The sequence below is a fragment of the Chiloscyllium punctatum genome, chromosome 23 (genome assembly GCF_047496795.1).
Source record: "Chiloscyllium punctatum isolate Juve2018m chromosome 23, sChiPun1.3, whole genome shotgun sequence".
Lineage (NCBI taxonomy): Eukaryota > Metazoa > Chordata > Chondrichthyes > Orectolobiformes > Hemiscylliidae > Chiloscyllium > Chiloscyllium punctatum.
Window position 1 is genome coordinate 62,924,906 of NC_092761.1, and position 16,891 is coordinate 62,941,796.

At 40.9% G+C, this 16,891-nt stretch overlaps 2 protein-coding genes across 2 annotated transcripts in view; both read left to right on the forward strand.

The window, feature by feature from the left end:
• Positions 1 to 2,800, forward strand: part of LOC140494116 (V-set and immunoglobulin domain-containing protein 2-like) — a 42,925-nt gene extending 40,125 nt beyond the window's left edge. Inside the window, exon 7 of the mRNA XM_072593120.1 lies at positions 1,272 to 2,800. Coding sequence (XP_072449221.1) covers positions 1,272 to 1,386 — 115 coding nt within the window. The 3' untranslated portion in view covers positions 1,387 to 2,800. The remainder of the gene's footprint in view (positions 1 to 1,271) is intronic.
• A 10,191-nt stretch (positions 2,801 to 12,991) lies between these two features.
• Positions 12,992 to 16,891, forward strand: part of LOC140494117 (uncharacterized) — a 74,254-nt gene continuing 70,354 nt past the window's right edge. Inside the window, exon 1 of the mRNA XM_072593121.1 lies at positions 12,992 to 14,098. Within this exon, the coding sequence (XP_072449222.1) occupies positions 13,945 to 14,098 (154 nt within the window). The 5' untranslated portion in view covers positions 12,992 to 13,944. The remainder of the gene's footprint in view (positions 14,099 to 16,891) is intronic.

The window sequence follows — 16,891 nt, forward strand, 5'->3', positions numbered from 1 at the left end:
CCAGATATAACCTTTGAAGTTTTGACTTTTGAGTAAAAACTGATCCTTATAGTGTCCGTGCAAAGCCTCATATTGCATTCTGTCTATGACATTATACTTCTATGGACTTGATCATTGCAATCTTTCCTTTACACAGCAAGTTCCTTTCCAGTCCTGAACAGATATTATCTCCCTCTGTATAACAAACATAAGACCATAGATATAGGAGCACAATTAGACCATTCAGCCTATCAAGTCTGCTTTGCTATTCAATGGCTGATATGCTTCTCAACCCCATTCACCTGCTTTCTCCCTATTATCCTTACTTAAGAGCACCTTGTGCAGCACCTTGTCAAAGACCTTTGGAACAGGCAAATTCATGATCATAAACTTTCACAAGGGAGGATTAACTCATATGGCCGTTGACTATTGGGACACAATGGGGACAATGCATGTCAATGAAGGAGTTTCAGTCTCCCATTGTCAAAGCTCTCAAGATGTCATTGAAACAGATAAGGGAGTCTATAGCACCCTTTTGGACAATGAGTGTTGGTAAGTTCTCTTCATCTCAAGACTTCACCTGATGAAGGAGCAGTGCTCTGAAAACTTGTGATTTCAAATAAACCTGTTGGACAGTAACTTGGTGTCATGTGCCTTCTGACTCTTCCTCTCAGGCAGTTTCTGGAGATGAAGTGTCAATTGCTTATTGTTCTTAATATCCCCAGGTTGTTAAAACAAAGGCAATATCTGACAGGGGAATCTGCCCAGACAGATCTCTTGTTAAATCAGAGTTTTACTTGGTCCCTCTTTTAGGTCAAGTACCACTTGCATTCATTTCAAAACACAATGTCCTGACTCATTTAAAGGTACTTCCTTTCAAACAATGGTTCCAGATATTAAATCATGTAACAAAATTAAAAATTAGTAGCCCATCTGTCACATACAACACATACAAATTTTCAGTACACTGCATTGTTTACTTCACAGTTTGCCGCCAAATTATCTGCCTCCAGTTACATTTCTGTATTCTAATTGTTTGCACTTACATTGCAACCATGGCCATTATGTTACATGAAATGAAGAATGTTTGGGACTTAATTTCAAGGCTGGACTTTATCTTTGAGGTCAAATGAGCTCAGCAGCATTTGAACTTTGCTTTTGTAAAGTCCTCAATTAAGTGAATGTTTTATTTCTGATTCCACATCCACAAATATAACATGACAATGTGAAATACTGGTGTTGAACTACTTGCTGTTTAGAACAAGTTTCATGGTTTAATATTTTGATTTTAGAGAGGATGCAGTGGCACCTGGCAAAGAAGCAAACTCCCATCTAATGGCACCATCTGCACACAGCATTGGGACCAACTCAAACAGCATGAACTCAAAATATAACATTGTTGTTTGAATCAAGTCATAGGCATTGCACTCCACAAATTTCAGGATTGAAGAAGTTGAAGTTTCTTTATAAAATGTCTTATTGTCCTTTTATATTTGTTTTTCTTTACACTATCAAACCATTTTACTACAAGTTGTTATTATTACTGGCCGAAGTCTGAAAAGTAATCATGGATCTTTGGCAAAATGACATGAAACTGGAGATGGGGATGTCCCTAAAAAACTGACCTATTAATGGCATTGTTGCTTATTTAGAAATGATAGTCTCAGTTGAATGGCCTTAGGAACTTCATTGGGGAGGCATATTGTTTTCGCTTTTGGGGGTTTCCAAGGTGGAGCACTTGCACTTGGCAAGACTTTGACAGAGTGAGCTAAATTTAATATTCAATGAAACTCAAAGGAAAAAGCTGGTTAACCACTTACAATTTGGCACTGAGGCCAAATGATGGCCATGGAATATTTCCAAATCCAAAATATTGTCACGATTAAGACATAATTATAGCAAGAACCACATCTCCCTTCTTTCCTCTCTCACATTTTTGCTCTCACTTGACTACATTTCTTTGAGAAATTAGAAAACTGACCTGTGCCCAGGTTTGTAGCAATTGTTGCTGACAAGTAATCACGAGGAAGTTTCACAAGGCACAGCCTTGGATTTGCTTGGATCTCTCGTTACTTGACGACTGGGATATCACAGCAAAAGAAATAAAAATCAGAATTAAATAGTGACAAGAATTGAATCACCAGCCAGTGTAATTGATAATAGTTACTTCTGACCATAGTTCTCTGTTTTAAGTTTCAAATTAGCTAATTTAGTATAAGTAAAATATTCAACTTTCCTCAGTCTCACCATGCCAGATAGATGTTAAAATATAAATGAGGGAAAATAATTTTGGAGGACAGACAGCATTTTTAGCACTTCCTGATATTGTTTGGGGACAGATGGTATAACTGGGTTTAGTTTTGAAAGTTATGTTGTGCAGTTCTTAAGCAATATATATTGCCACTGCTGAAATATTGTGCTACCATCCACACCCTGAGTCCTGATGGACAAGTCTTCCCAATGAATTGTCCTTTAGGGTTGCAACTGGCTGCATGAAACTCATTATTGACCCAGATGGCTGAGTTTCCTATTCACTACTTTTTCATGATCTGCTCCCAAATGGATTTTGGAATATAGTGGGACCAATATTTCAAGTTGATCTCTCAGCAGATAGTAATTATGCACTGTTACCAGCTTTCAGCATTTTCTGCGATAATGTGCCTGCATTGATTTAGAAAGTATGGTACATGAAACAAAAGCTTTATTATAATTTGTCAATTTTTACTTCCGTTTCATAAATATGTATGCTTCACTGTGCTGAGTGGAGGATGTTGAATTTGAACTGATTAAAAATGTTGCTGAGACTGCTTCCAGCACCCAATATGGGTTTGACTGAATTTGTTTGTATGTTTTATGACTCTCTGCTGTAGCGTGAACTTGAATACACATTTTTATGCCAGTTTTGTTTTGCAGTTTTTTTACATTCTACTCAAATATTGCAGTATATTGAAATTTGAAACATGCCTGAGGCAGATGAACAGATTGGAGTTTCTGTTGACATCAAGTATATAATGTCCAAACTCTTCGAGGTTTTTGGGAGCATAACTGATCAAACAGCAACTTAGTATTCACTCACAAACTTTCCAAAAGCCAGGTTTTTCTTGGAAAAGCTACGCATCTGCTCTAATAAATTCACAACCTTGATCTATTTTGACAGTTCTTGCCCAATAGATGAACTGAGCTTCCACAACCCCAATAAAATACATTTAGTTCATAAAATTATGTTGTACACATACTACTGTGTGAATGTTTACATATTTAGGTTTTCTCCCAGTTTGTAGATCCACTGACACGGAATTTAAATTGAAGACAGGGATACAAATTTATAACTCTAGTTCTCTGATCTGAGCTTTGTTTCTCTCTGAAGGTGCTTTCTTACTCGAGATGATGTTAACTTTATGAAGTACACTACCTGTTGAAAATCGATCTGTCCTCAGCACCATTGATTAAAAATAGCCATTGCACAGTCCCTGCAAAAGTGAAGACTTGCTTTCACAATGGGGACAATACCCCTCTGTATAGTGGAACAGATTAAGAGCAGATCTAGCTATCCAAAATTCCCAATCTACACATTGAAAACAATTCATAATCAACAGTAAAATTGGATTACTGCATCATCCTATAACCTTGTGGTATGGTATATCTTTCACTCTGTAATCACCGTCACTCCACAATCTGAATCCTGGTTCTAATCAATCTTAAATCCTAGATATTTAGCAAGGCATATTTGGAGCAGCATCAGATGTATTTTAGAATGAGCTACTGGCATAACAGTGCATTATTAAAGATAGCTGGCTAAAAAACAAGCTAAGCAGTCCCACAGTCATAGGTCAGAGAAAAGCATAGTTGCCTATCTTATCCGGTCAAGGGCAATGAGGTAGAAATATGCAACTAATTCACCATAAAAATATTTGTCCTCAGCAATGGTGAAACTCAGCAGGTGTGTGAAAAGTGAAGAGTAAGATAGTTAAAAATGTCTTTGCTCAAAACCGCCAAGTGGATGACCCCATTATGCTTCCTCAAGATTGAAATAACTCCACAGAGGCCAATATCTCATCACCAAGTCACCCTTTATTTACATGTGGAGGGTCCTTGACACTGATCCAGCTCCCTCAGAGCCAGCTCTCAGAATAAACAGAACCTCTGACACTCCTGTTTTTATCTGTCAGCTGGGGCTCCCTGATTGGATCAAATTAACTGCCTCAATCAGGGAAGTCATATTTTGTGAGGTATACCTTGGTTGATCTTGTTACAATCATGATACTGACGTCTTCATCATCAGAGAGACTGATGGGCAGCTGTTTTGCTTTATCCTGTACAACTATAAGCAGTGATTGAGTTCTGTTGAGACAAAGGCAATGGGCTGTAACAACATTTCAATAATAATGCTGAACATTTGTACCCTGATGCTAACCATTTCCCTAGCAAAACTGTTCCAAAAAAGCCATGAAATTATCTTATTTAGAAATAAGCTCAATACTAACTTATTCAATTGTCACCCTCATAGTTTCCTCCTAATTAACAGTAAATATTTGGAGGAATAATCAATAATATATTCAAATAATATGTGCTATCCAACAACCTGCTCAATTTGGGTTCCAGCAGAACCCAAACAGGATTTAGCCAGACATTGAAGTAAAGCTCAACTTTTGAAGAATTGGAAACAAGCTGTCATCAGCATCAAGGTACCATTTAACTGGGCATGACATCAAACAGCACCAGCAAAACTGGTTATGAAGAGAGTTAGTATGGGGGCGTGGGATGTGTTAAACAGAAATCCTTTCATTGGCTAGAATTATATATTACATAAAGGTAGATAGTAATGGTTGTCAGAGGCAAATCTTCACATCTGTTCTAATATTACTAAAGGGGACCAGAGTTTATCTGGATATGGTAGCATAGTGCTTTTATTACACTGGAATCAAGAGGCGTGGAACATGGAATACTATCTATACTTATGACAGTATGGTGGCTCAGTGGTTATTATGGCTACCTGCCAGGGACCTGGGTTTGATTCCAGCCCAGCCAACTGTCGGTGTGAAGTTTGCACGTTCTCCAAGTGTCTGTGTGGCTTTCTTCCGAGTGCTCCGGTTTCATCCCACTATCCAAACATGTGCAGATTGGCCATGCTAAATTGCCCATAATGTTCAGGGTGTGTAGGTTAGGTACATTAGTCACAGGAAATGTAGAGTGATAGGGTACGGGGAATGGTTCTGGATGGAATACCCTTCAGAGGGTGAGTGTGAACCTTTTGGGCCAAGTGGCCTGTTTCTACACTGTAGGGATTCTAAGATATTGCCCTCAAGCCTCACACCATTCTAACTTGGAAATGTCTTGCCTTTCCTTCATTATAACTGAAGCTACATCTTCAAACACCTTGACTGAATGTGTTGTGGAGGTCATACAGACTACAGCAGTGGTAGAATGTTCTGAAGGACAATTAAGGTTGGGCAATCAATGCTAGCCTTGAGGGCCAAACCCATATCTGCTGAGTGAATCTTTATAAGGAATTGCACTCACTGATCACACCATTTTCAGCTGCTTCATAAATGATCTTCCATGCCATAAAGTGGGGAATAAGGCTGTTCCATAGTGTTCATTCATTACTCATTTGTTAATAAAGAAGTGTTTGTCATGAAGTAACATAATTTGGAAAATGTTCAAACTTAGTTGGACAAATAGCTTGGATCACTGCTGTACCAAGTAGTAAACATCTTGAACAATAGAAAGCTCAATGTCTTCTCTTCACTGGATAGAGTAGACACAGAGAAACTGTTTCCACTTGTTGAAGGAACAAGAATGAAAAGGTACAGATTTAAAGTGATTTATAAAAGAAGCAAGATCGAAATGAGGAAAAAAAACTTATTCACTCAAGGAGTAGTTAGTGTATGGAATCCCCTGCTGGGAGAGGTGGTGGAGGCAAGTAAAACTGAAACATTCAAGAGGGTGATTATTTGGATAGAAATTGAGTGCAAGAGTATGGAGAAAAAGCAGGAGAGTGACATGAAGTACTGACCTTTATTTGAAGAACTGGGACAGGCATAATGGGCCAAATTGCATCTTTTTGCACTGTAGGGCTTCTGTGATTCACCTGTGAGGGCAGCACATATAGGTAGTAATGTGCAATTTTGATTTGTTTTAAATTCAGTCGTGGAATGTGGATATCACTGGCTGGGCCAGCACCCTAGTTGCAATGTACTATTATTTGGTCTTTTGTCCTCATGCATTAACCACATATCAAATAATTCTGAGTGTTCTCCTCGTGTCTGCGTGGGTTTCCTCCGGGTGCTCCGGTTTCCTCCCACAGTCCAAAGATGTGCAGGTCAGGTGGATTGGCCATGCTAAATTGCCCGTAGTGTTAGGTAAGGGGTAGATGTAGGGGTATGGGTGGGTTGCGCTTCAGCGGGGCGGTGTGGACTTGTTGGGCCGAAGGGCCTGTTTCCACACTGTAAGTAATCTAATCTAATCTAATTAATTGACAATAGTGAGTAGAGTGGGTTCTTTCCTGATTATATGTTTTATTGAGATCTGTCTCTTGATTAAATTTTAAAAACATAAAACGTAAGCACCACTTTAGCTTGGAGCAGTGTTTTTAGTACTGTAAAACTGGGCTATTTTCTGGGTCTGCAGATTGTTAAGGAGCAAAGATGTCCTTTAGTGGAGTGATATGCTCTTCCTGTCAGATGTGGGAGAGTACGGAGAGTTACCATGTTACTGATGATTATGTCTGCAGGAAGTGTGCCTGGTTGTGAATCCTGTCAGATTGCATGGATTGGTTGGAGTAGTAGTTACAGGCAATAAGAAACTTACAGGAGCTAGGGCGTGTGATGGATGACAGTAAAAGGAAGGGAGAAAAGCCTCAGATATAGTCAGGTAGATGGGTTACCACCAGCAAAGATAGGAGAGGGAGGCAGGTCATACAGGAGTCTCCTGTGTCTATCCCATCTCAAACAAGTATGCTGTTTTGGAAAATGTAGTGTGATGAACTCTGAGGGGAATGTAACAGAACAGCCAAGTTTCTGGTACCAAGAATGGCTCTAACATATTGAGGGGTATGTCAGTTTCCGAGTGATTGATTGTGACAGGGGACTCTCTAGTCAGAGTAACAGACAGATGTGTTTGCGGCCGGAAGCAAGAAATCAGAATAGTGTGTTGCCTTCAGGTGCTAGGATCAAGGACTTCTTTCAGAGGGTAAAGAATGTTCTCAAGGGGACTAACATTATTCACCTTGGAACTAACAATATAGGAAGGAAAAAGGATGAGATTCTGAAGGGTGAATATAGAAAGCTAGGCGGGAATTTAAAAAGGAGGTCCTCATGGGTAGTAATAGCTAGCTTACTCCCGGTGCTACAAGCTAGTGAGGGTAGGAATAGGAGGATAGAGCAGATGAATGTATGGCTAAGGACAGGGTGCAGAGGAGAAGAGTTAACATTTTTGGATCGTTGGAACCTCTACTGGGATAGAAGAGACCCATACAAGAAGGACGGATTGTACCTGAATTAGAAGGGGACTAATATACTGGCAGGGAGATTTGCTAGAGCTGCTCGGGAGGATTTAAACTTGTAAGGTGGGAGAGTGGGACCCAGGGTAGTAGTGAGGAAAGAGGTCTAACTGAGACTGGTACAGTAGGTACAGTACAGAAGTCAAATGGTCAGGGCAGGCAGGAACAAAGTAGAGAACAAGGTATGACTGATAAATTAAACTGCATTTATTTCAATGCAAGAGGTCTAACAGGGAAGGCAGATGAACTAAGGGCATGGTTAAGAACATGGGAATGGGATATCATAGTAATTACAGAGACATGGCTCAGGGATGGGCTGGAATACTGTTCCAGAATACAAATGCTATAGGAAGAATAGAAAGGTGGGGGGTGGGGGGGGGGGGGGGGGGGGTGCAAGAGAGGAAGGGGATAGTATTATGGCTGTACTTAGAGAGGACATTCCTGGGAATAGAGAAAGGGGAGTTATTTGGGTGGATTTGAGAAATAAAAAAGGGATGACCCCTCATTGGGATTACATTACAAACCCCTGAACAGTCAGAGGGAAATTGAGAAATGAATTTGTAAGGAAATCTCTGTTATCTATAAGAATAATAGGGTGGTTATGGTAAGGAATTTTAACTTTCCAAACATAGACTGGGACTGCCATCATGTTAAGGGTTTAGATGGGCAGGAATTTGTTAAGTATGTACAAGAAAATGTTCTGATTCAGTATGTGGATGTGCCAACTAGAGAAGGTGCAAAACTTGACCTACTCTTAGGAAATAAGGCAGGGCAGGTGACTGAGGTGTCACTGAGGGAGCACTTTGGGGCCAGTGACCATAATTCTATTAGTTTTAAAATAGTGATAGAAAAGGATGGTCCAGATCTAAAAGTTGAAGTTCTACATTGGAGAAATGCCAATCTTGACAGTATAAGGACAAAAAGGTAACTAGGGAGAGAATAGGGCCCCTCAAAGGTCAGCAAACCTGCCTTTGTGTGGAGCCGCAGAAAATGGGGGAGATACTAAATGTGTATTTTGCATCAGTATTTACTGTGGAAAAGGACATGGAAGATACCAAATGTGGAGAAATAGGTGGTGACATCTTGAAAATGACCATATTACAGAGGAGGAAGTGCTGGATATCCTCAAACGTATAAAGGGGGAGAAATCCCCAGGACCTGATCAGGTGTACCTGAGAACTCTGTGGGAAGTGAAGAAAGTGATTGCTGGGCCTCTTGCTGAGATATTTGTATCATCAATACTCACAGGTGAGGTGCTGGAAAATTGGAGGTTGGCTAACGTTGTGCCACTGTTTAAGAAAGGTGGTAAGGACAAGCCAGGAAACTATAGATCAGTGATCCTGATGTCGGTGGTGGGCAAGTTGTTGGAGGGAATCCTGAGGGACAGGATGTACATGTATTTGGAAAGGCAAGGACTGATTAGGGATAGTCAACATGGCTTTGTACATGGGAAATCATGTCTCATAAACTTGATTGTGATGTTTGAAGAAGTAACAAAGGGAATTGATGAGGGCAGAACGGTAGATGTGATTTATATGGACTTCAGTAAGGCGTTCGACAAGGTTCCCCATGGGAGACTGGTTAGCAAGGTTAGATCTCACAAAATTCAGAGAGAACTAGCCATTTGGATACAGAACTGGCTCAAAGGGAGAAGACAGAGGCTGGTGGTGGAGGGTTGTTTTTCAGAATGGGTCCTCTACTTTTCGTCATTCATATAAATGATTTGGATGTGAGCATAAGAGGTATAATTAGTAAGTTTGCAGAACACACCAAAATTGGAGGTGTAATGGACAGCAAAGAAGGTTACCTCAGATTACAACAGGATCTTGATCATATGGGCCAATGGGCTGAGAGGTGGCAGATGGAGTTTAATTCAGATAAATGCGAGGTGCTGCATTTTGGGAAAGCAAATCTTAGCAGGACTTATACACTTAATGGTAAGGTCCTAGGGAGTGTTGCTGAACAAAGAGACCCTGAAAGTGGAGTCGCAGGTAAATAGGATAGTGAAGAAGATATTTGGTATGCATTCCTTTATTGGTCAGAGTATTGAGTACAGGAGTTGGGAGGTCATGTTGCGGCTGTACAGGATATTGGTTAGGCCACTGTGGAATATTGCATGCAATTCTGGTCTCTTTCCAATCGGAAAAATGTTGTGAAACTTGAAAGAGTTCAGAAAAGATTTACAAGGTTGTTGCCAGGGTTGGACGATTTGAAATACAGGGAGAGGCTGCTGAGGCTGAGGCTGTTTTCCCTGGAGAGTCGAAGGCTGAGGGGTGACCTTATAGAGGTTTACAAAATTATGAGGGGGTATGGATAAGATAAATAGACAAAGTCTTTTCCCGGGGGTGGGGGAGTCCAGAACTAGAGGGCATAGGTTTAGGGCAAGAGGGGAAAGATATAAAAGCGACCTAAGGGGCAACTTTTTCATGCAGAGGGTGGTACGTATATGGAATGAGCTGCCAGAGGAAGTGATGGAGGCTGGTACAATTGCAACATTTAAGAGGCATTTGGGTGGGTATATGAATAGGAAGGGTTTGGAGGTATATGGGCCGGGTGCTGGCAAATGGGACTAGATTGGGTTGGGATAGCTGGTCGGCATGGACGGGTTGGACCGAAGGGTCTGTTTCCATGCTGTACATCTCTATGACTCTATTAGGCAAGAGCTTTCAAAAGCTGATTGGGGCAGATATTTGCAGGCAAAGTGATGATTGGAAAATGGAAAGCCTTCAAAAATGAGATAATGAGAGTTCAGAGGCAACGTATTCCTGTTTGTGTGAAAGGAAAGGCTGGTAGGTGTAAGAAATGCTGGATGACTAGAGAAATTGAGATTTTGGTTCAGAAAAAGAAGGAAATATATGTCAGGTATAGACAGGATGGATCGAGTGAATCCTTCAAAAAAAGACATTAGGAGTATACTTAAGAGGGAAAACAGGAGGGCAAAAAGGGAACATGAGAGAGCTTTGGCAACTAGGGTCAAGGAAATTCCAAAAGAATTCTATAAATGCATTAGGAATAAAAGGGTAGATCGGGAAGAATAGGATCCCTCAAAAATTAGCAAGGCAGACTATGTGTGGAACTGCAGGAGATGGGGGGAGATAGTAAACATGCATTTTGCATCAGCGTTTACTGTGGAGAAAGACATGGAAGCTATAGAATGTGGGGAAATTGATGGTGACATCTTGAAAAATGCTCACATTACTGAGGAGGAGGGGCTGGATGTTTTAAAGCGCATAACGGTAAATAAATCCCCAGGAGCTGATCACCTGTACCCTCAACCTCTGTGGACAGCTAGGGAAACAATTGCTGGGCCCTTTGCTGAGATATTCGTATCCCAGACAGTCACAGGTGTGGTGCTGGAAGACTGAAAGTTGGCTAACATAGTGCTACTTTTAAGAAAGGTGGTAGGGAAAGCCAGGGAACTATAGACTAGTGAGCCTGACATCGGTGGTGGGTAAGTTGTTGGAGGGAATCCTGAGGGACAGAATTTACATGTACTAGGAAAAACAAGGACCGATTAAGGCTAATCAACTTGACTTTGTGTGTAGGAAATCATGTCTCACTCACTAACTTGGTTGAGTTTTTTTGAAAAAGTAGCAAATCGGATTGATGAGGGCAGAGCGGTGGTCATGATCTATATGGACTTAAATAAGGCGTTCAACATGGGTCTGCATGGTAGACTTGTTAGCAAAGTTAGATCTCATGAAATACAAGGAGAGCTAGCCATTTTGATACAGAACGGGCTTGAAGGGAGAAGACAGAGAGTGGTGGTGGAGGCCTGCATTTCAGACTGGAGGCTGGTGTCACGTGGTGGACCCACTGCTTTTTGACATTTATATAAATGACTTGGATGTAAATATAGGAGGCATAGTTAAAAATTGGAGGTGTATTGGACAGCGAAAAAGGCTACCTCAGAGTACAACGGGATATTGATCAAATGGGCCAATGGGCTAAGGAACGGCAGATGGAGTTTAATTTCGATAAATGTGAAGTGCTGCATTTTGGAAAGGCAAATCCAAGTAGGACTTATACACTTAATGGTAAGGTCCTGGGGAGTGTTGCTGATCAAAGAGATCTTGGAGTCTAGGTTTATAGTTCCTAGAAAGTAAAGTCGCAGGTAGATAGGATAGCTAAGAAGGTATTTGGTATGCTTTCCTTTATTGGTCAGAGCATTAAGTATAGAAGTTGGGAGGTCATGTTGCGGCTGTACAGGACATTGTTTAGGTCACTTTTTGAATATTGTATGCAATTCTGATCGCCTTCCTATCAGAAGCATGTTGTGAAACTTGAAAATGTTCAGAAAAGATTGATAAGGATGCTGCCAGAGTTGGAAGATTTGAGCTATAAGGAGAGGCTGAATAGGCTGGGGCTGTATCCCTGGAGCATCGGAGGCTGAGGAGTGACCTTACAGAGACCTATAAAATCATGACAGGCATGGATAGGATAAATAGACAAGGTCTTTTCTCTGGGATGGGGGAGTCCAGAATTAGAGGTCATAGATTTAAGGTGAGAGGGGAAAGATTCAAAAAGGACCTAAAGGGCAACTATTTCAAGCAAAGGGTGGCACGTCTATGGTGTGGTGGAGACTGGTACAATTGCGGCATTTAAAAGACATCTGAATGGGTATATAAATAGGAAGAGTTTAGAGGGATACCGGCCAAGTGCTGGCAAATGGGACAAGATTAGGTTAGGGTATCTGGTCGTCATGGACAAATTGGACTGAAGGGTCTGTTTCTGTACTGTACAACACTATGACTCTATGGCTCTGTGACTCAACTAAAATAATGAAATTCTATTCCATTCACAGTGGGGTTTGACAGACTTATTGAGTTCACTTAATCACTTCCACACGGTGTATCGTTCTTATTTACATTGACATTTTGCTTTTTTTTTGCAGCTGAACTCAAAATGAGAGCAAACCATTTATTATTAAGAATGATTGTGAGAATTGGAATGAGCTTGTTGCCAACCGGCATCAAGATTGCTCTATGAAACAACTCCCTGAAAAGCTAACCTTTCTTTTACTAGAGCTTTGATATATCCATCACACTGTCTGTCGATGGTGAAGGCTGGGGCTGGAAAGTTTTGTTCGGTGAATATTTAACTGAGCCCCTGGTGAACTATCAAAGTGTAATCCATTGTGGAAACAATCTTTCTGTGGGCATCAGGGATGGCACAGATACACTGGACTGTATGAAGGATCTCCTCTAGCTTATCTCTCCATGCTTCAGGCTCACTGCCTTTATTCCTGATGAAGGGCTTTTGCCCGAAACGTCGATTTCGCTGCTCGTTGGATGCTGCCTGAACTGCTGTGCTCTTCCAGCACCACTAACCCAGTGTATGAAGGGTCTGTTTGGTGTTTGGTGTCATTGCTACCATGGAGACTGAGGTTGGTCTCAGTGAGGGATGATTTTGACTTCGCGTTTCTTCCGGTTCACTCTCCGTACTTTAGTCTCTAGGCAACGAGTAAACACAATCTCCCGGAGCAACGGGAACACAGGGATCACCGGGATCATCGGGATCACCAGGATCACAGGGATCACCAGAATCACCGGGATCACAGCAGATTCCGGGAGCGAGCACCGACGATCACGGGGGATCACCGTGGGCTCTCTCTGGGATCGAACCGGGAACCAGGATTAAAACGAAACCTTGTGGATCACCGGGATCGAACCGGATCAGATCTGGATTAAAACGGGACCGAGATCAGGTCGTCACCAGAATTAAACCACAAAGGGATTAAAGCAGCATTGGGATCAGACCAGGGTTAAGTGTGTATTAGGGTCACACATCAAGGTTATACCAGGAGCAAGTTCACAAATTAAGACCTAAATCACACCTGGATTAAACCAGGAGCACCATCTGGATTAAATCAACACTGTTATCCAACCGTTTCAAACCAGGACCATGGCAGGGTCACAGTAGGATTAAACAGGTACCAGTATCAAAAGCACAGCATTTCCACACTAGGACCAGCAGTGAACAGGTACTGGTAGCAAATCAGGATTAAAGCAGCACCAGGATCACACAGGGTTAGGAACACATCAGGAACAAACTAGAACCTACATCAAACAGGCCCACAGACACTAATTCAAGATCAAATCTGGAAATAGATCAAACCAAGATCAGAATCGATCTGTGATTGAACCGAATCAAACAAACACTGAAATTAAACCAGAAGAGAAGTAGGATCTGAGACTGAGGTTGTGAGACTGTGAAAGTGGGAGAGGGACTGGGATTGGGAGAAGGACTGGGATAGCAACTGGTAATGAGAGGGGAAAGTGGATTTGAGATCTAAGTGGGATTGAAAGGATAAAACGGAATAACAGGGTTGAACCAAATCTAAACGCAGAGATCAATGTGACTGGAACAAAGGACAGAGGCTACTTTCAGGTAAAGAAAGGACAAAAGATCCCACATTAGCAGAGTGTGGGATATTACATCTTATTTTAGCAGGTAATATCAATATGTCAGTGCCATTTTCCAACACCACGCTGCGGATTCCCCGTGGTTTTGGGAATTTGTTGGAGGGCCTGTCCAGAGAGGTGCTGAGGCATCAGCCAAAGGACATCATAGAATTCGCTGCCATATATTTTGAGGATTTGCTGGAGAAGAGGGAAGGTAACTGCAATCATTTTGATATCTTGACCTCTGTACTTTCCTGACTGTCCGACAATAGCTTGCAATTTCCCAAGCTCTTCAATTTAAAGTTTTCATCCTAGTATTCAAAATCCTTCATGAGCTCTCTCCTCTAGCTCTCTGTAAGCTCCTCGAGCACTGCAACCCTCTGAGGTCTCTGCATTGTCCAACACTCACCTCTTGTACATTCCCCACTTCCTTTGCCATGCCATTAGTGACTGTTCCTTCTGACGTTTTAATGCCAGGCTCTGGAATTACAATCTCTCCCATTTCTCCATCTCTCTCATTTAAGCTTCACTGAAAATCTACCTCAATGATCAAACTTTTAATCACCCATTAATGTCAACTTATTAATTTTTGATTTATTTTATTTGTCTGATTATGCTTCTGTGCATTTATTTAGGAGATTTTTAACATTAAATGTGCTATGTTAAGACAAGTTACTGTTGTAAGTAGGATTGGCCAGTGTACAAGCTGATCCGACAACTAGTACTGAAATTTGTGTTCATATAGACATATGGCCAAAATTATGTTATGTTGACATTCTTAGTGTCTGGGGCATGACTGAACCAAGGTGCACACACTAAAGAACCTTATTCTTGTATAGTGCACAACTTCACAATAGGAAGGGATTATTGCAAATGGTAAGACAATGTAACCTTGGTGATGATGGAATGAGAAATTATACCAGAAGTGAAGAACTTCAGTTGTATGGTGAGATTGGAGGTTCTCCTTACAGAGTAGCCTACAGGGAAGATTGAACAGAGATGTCAAAATCATGAAGGGTTTTAATACAGCAGATGAAGAAAAGATGTTTGCAGTGACAGTAAGGTGGATAAACGGAGGACATATGTTTAAAAAAGTTGGCAAAAGATTCTGGCTGGAAATGTGTTATTGGGAATGCATTGACTGAGAGATTAGTCGTAGCTGAATGCCCTTCTTCTAGATACTTTTAATCCACCTGCTCAGATATACTGTGACTTACGTATGTCTAGGGCAGGTGGGGTTTGACTCCAGATCTTGGATTGTACATTATAGAATCAAAAAGACTTGAACGCTTTGGAGAGGGTGCAGAGAAGGTTTACGAGGATGTTGCCTGGTATGGAAGGTGCTAGCTATGAAGAGAGGCTGAGTAGGTTGGGATTGTTTTCATGAGAAAAAAGGAGATTGAGGGGGAACTTGATTGAGGTCTACAAAATCATGAAGGGTATAGACAGGGTAGATAGAGATAAGCTTTTTCCCAGGGTGAAGTATTCAATAACGAGAGGTCCTGCTTTCAAGGTGAGAGGTGAAAAGTTTAAGGGGATACACGCGGCAAGTACTTTACACAGAAGGTGGTAGGTGCCTGGAACATGTTGCCAGCAGAGGTAGTAGAAGCAGGCACGGTAGATTCATTTAAGATGCGCCTGGATAGATGCATGAGTAGGTGGGGAGCAGAGGGATACAAATGCCTAAGAATTGGGCAACGGGTTTAGACAGTGAATTTTGATCGGCTCAGGCTTGGAGGGCCGAAGGGCCTGTTCCTGGACTGTAAATTTTCTTTGTTCTTTATTATGAAGAGAAGAGGAGCTTACTTTTGTAGCCACATGAATATATGAATTGCATTGAGAAAGGCTAATTGGAGCAGCCAGTCACTGTGTACAAGCAGTCATGTTACCTTTAAAATGGAAGAATTCTTGTATTGCTGCTTGATAACTATTTACAGTTCCAATATTAATGTAATTAAACAAGAGATAAATAGTTACTTACACCTCTCCAGCACACTTTTTTCTATATGCGAGTATTGAAGTTGACCATATGAATTATTTTGCAACAAAACTCAAGTGTATAAATACCAAGCTAATGAATAAGATATTACCTATGTCATTTTAGATGCCCTGATACCTGGCGGGAAAAGGACAATGAGTTCATTATTGTTTAAAACATCCAGTATCTTCTGCCTGTTTTTCAACTTGATACACATGGCACAGATTTTGAATGTGTCATGTGGCAACTATCTATCTGGTCCCATGACAATAGATGGAATCAATTCATCTAACCACAGTATGAAGTTGTAGAGAAATGGAAGTCAGATTTCTATTTTTAGTTTAGATCAAACCTCAAGGGTAACAGCTCTTTTCATTGTGAAACTTTATCAGTGAACATATCTTATCATATGAAAGTTGAGAAGTAAAATATGTAAGGTTGGTAAAAAGGGTGGTATGGTCCTAATTTTAGAACATTATATAATTTAAAATAGTTTGAAGATTTAAGTAGAACTTCAGTGATCAACCTCATATGTAACTTGCACAATGTGCAGCATAGCAATGGTAATTGTGGTAATTATTCATTCATGGGTAGTATTAGCAATCTGGTTATACATATTCCAGGAGATGATAGTGGAAGTGATCTCACAGAGAGCTGGCACTGTGGTATGAGCAAGTTCTAAGGGAGTGTGAGACAGGAAAAGCAAACCAACTTCAGTTTGGCAAGTGGAACGAAAATACAGCAAGGTTTGAATAATGACTGAAGTTCAGAGAAAGAGAAAGTCCTATTTATTCTTCAGAGTTTGATGGGAAACTATGTTCCAAACAGAGATATTAGAAATCCCTAATGGTAATGGCATATTTTTCTCAACAGTGCCGTTTATAATGAAGTTAAGCCTGAAACCTTGGTCCCCAACTTGAGACAATTGTAGTGACTTGCTGGCCATTTCAGAGGACAGTTAAAAGTCAATCACTTTGCTGGAATCACATTTTGTTACAAATACAAAGTTTAGAAGAGTATCATGTTTTG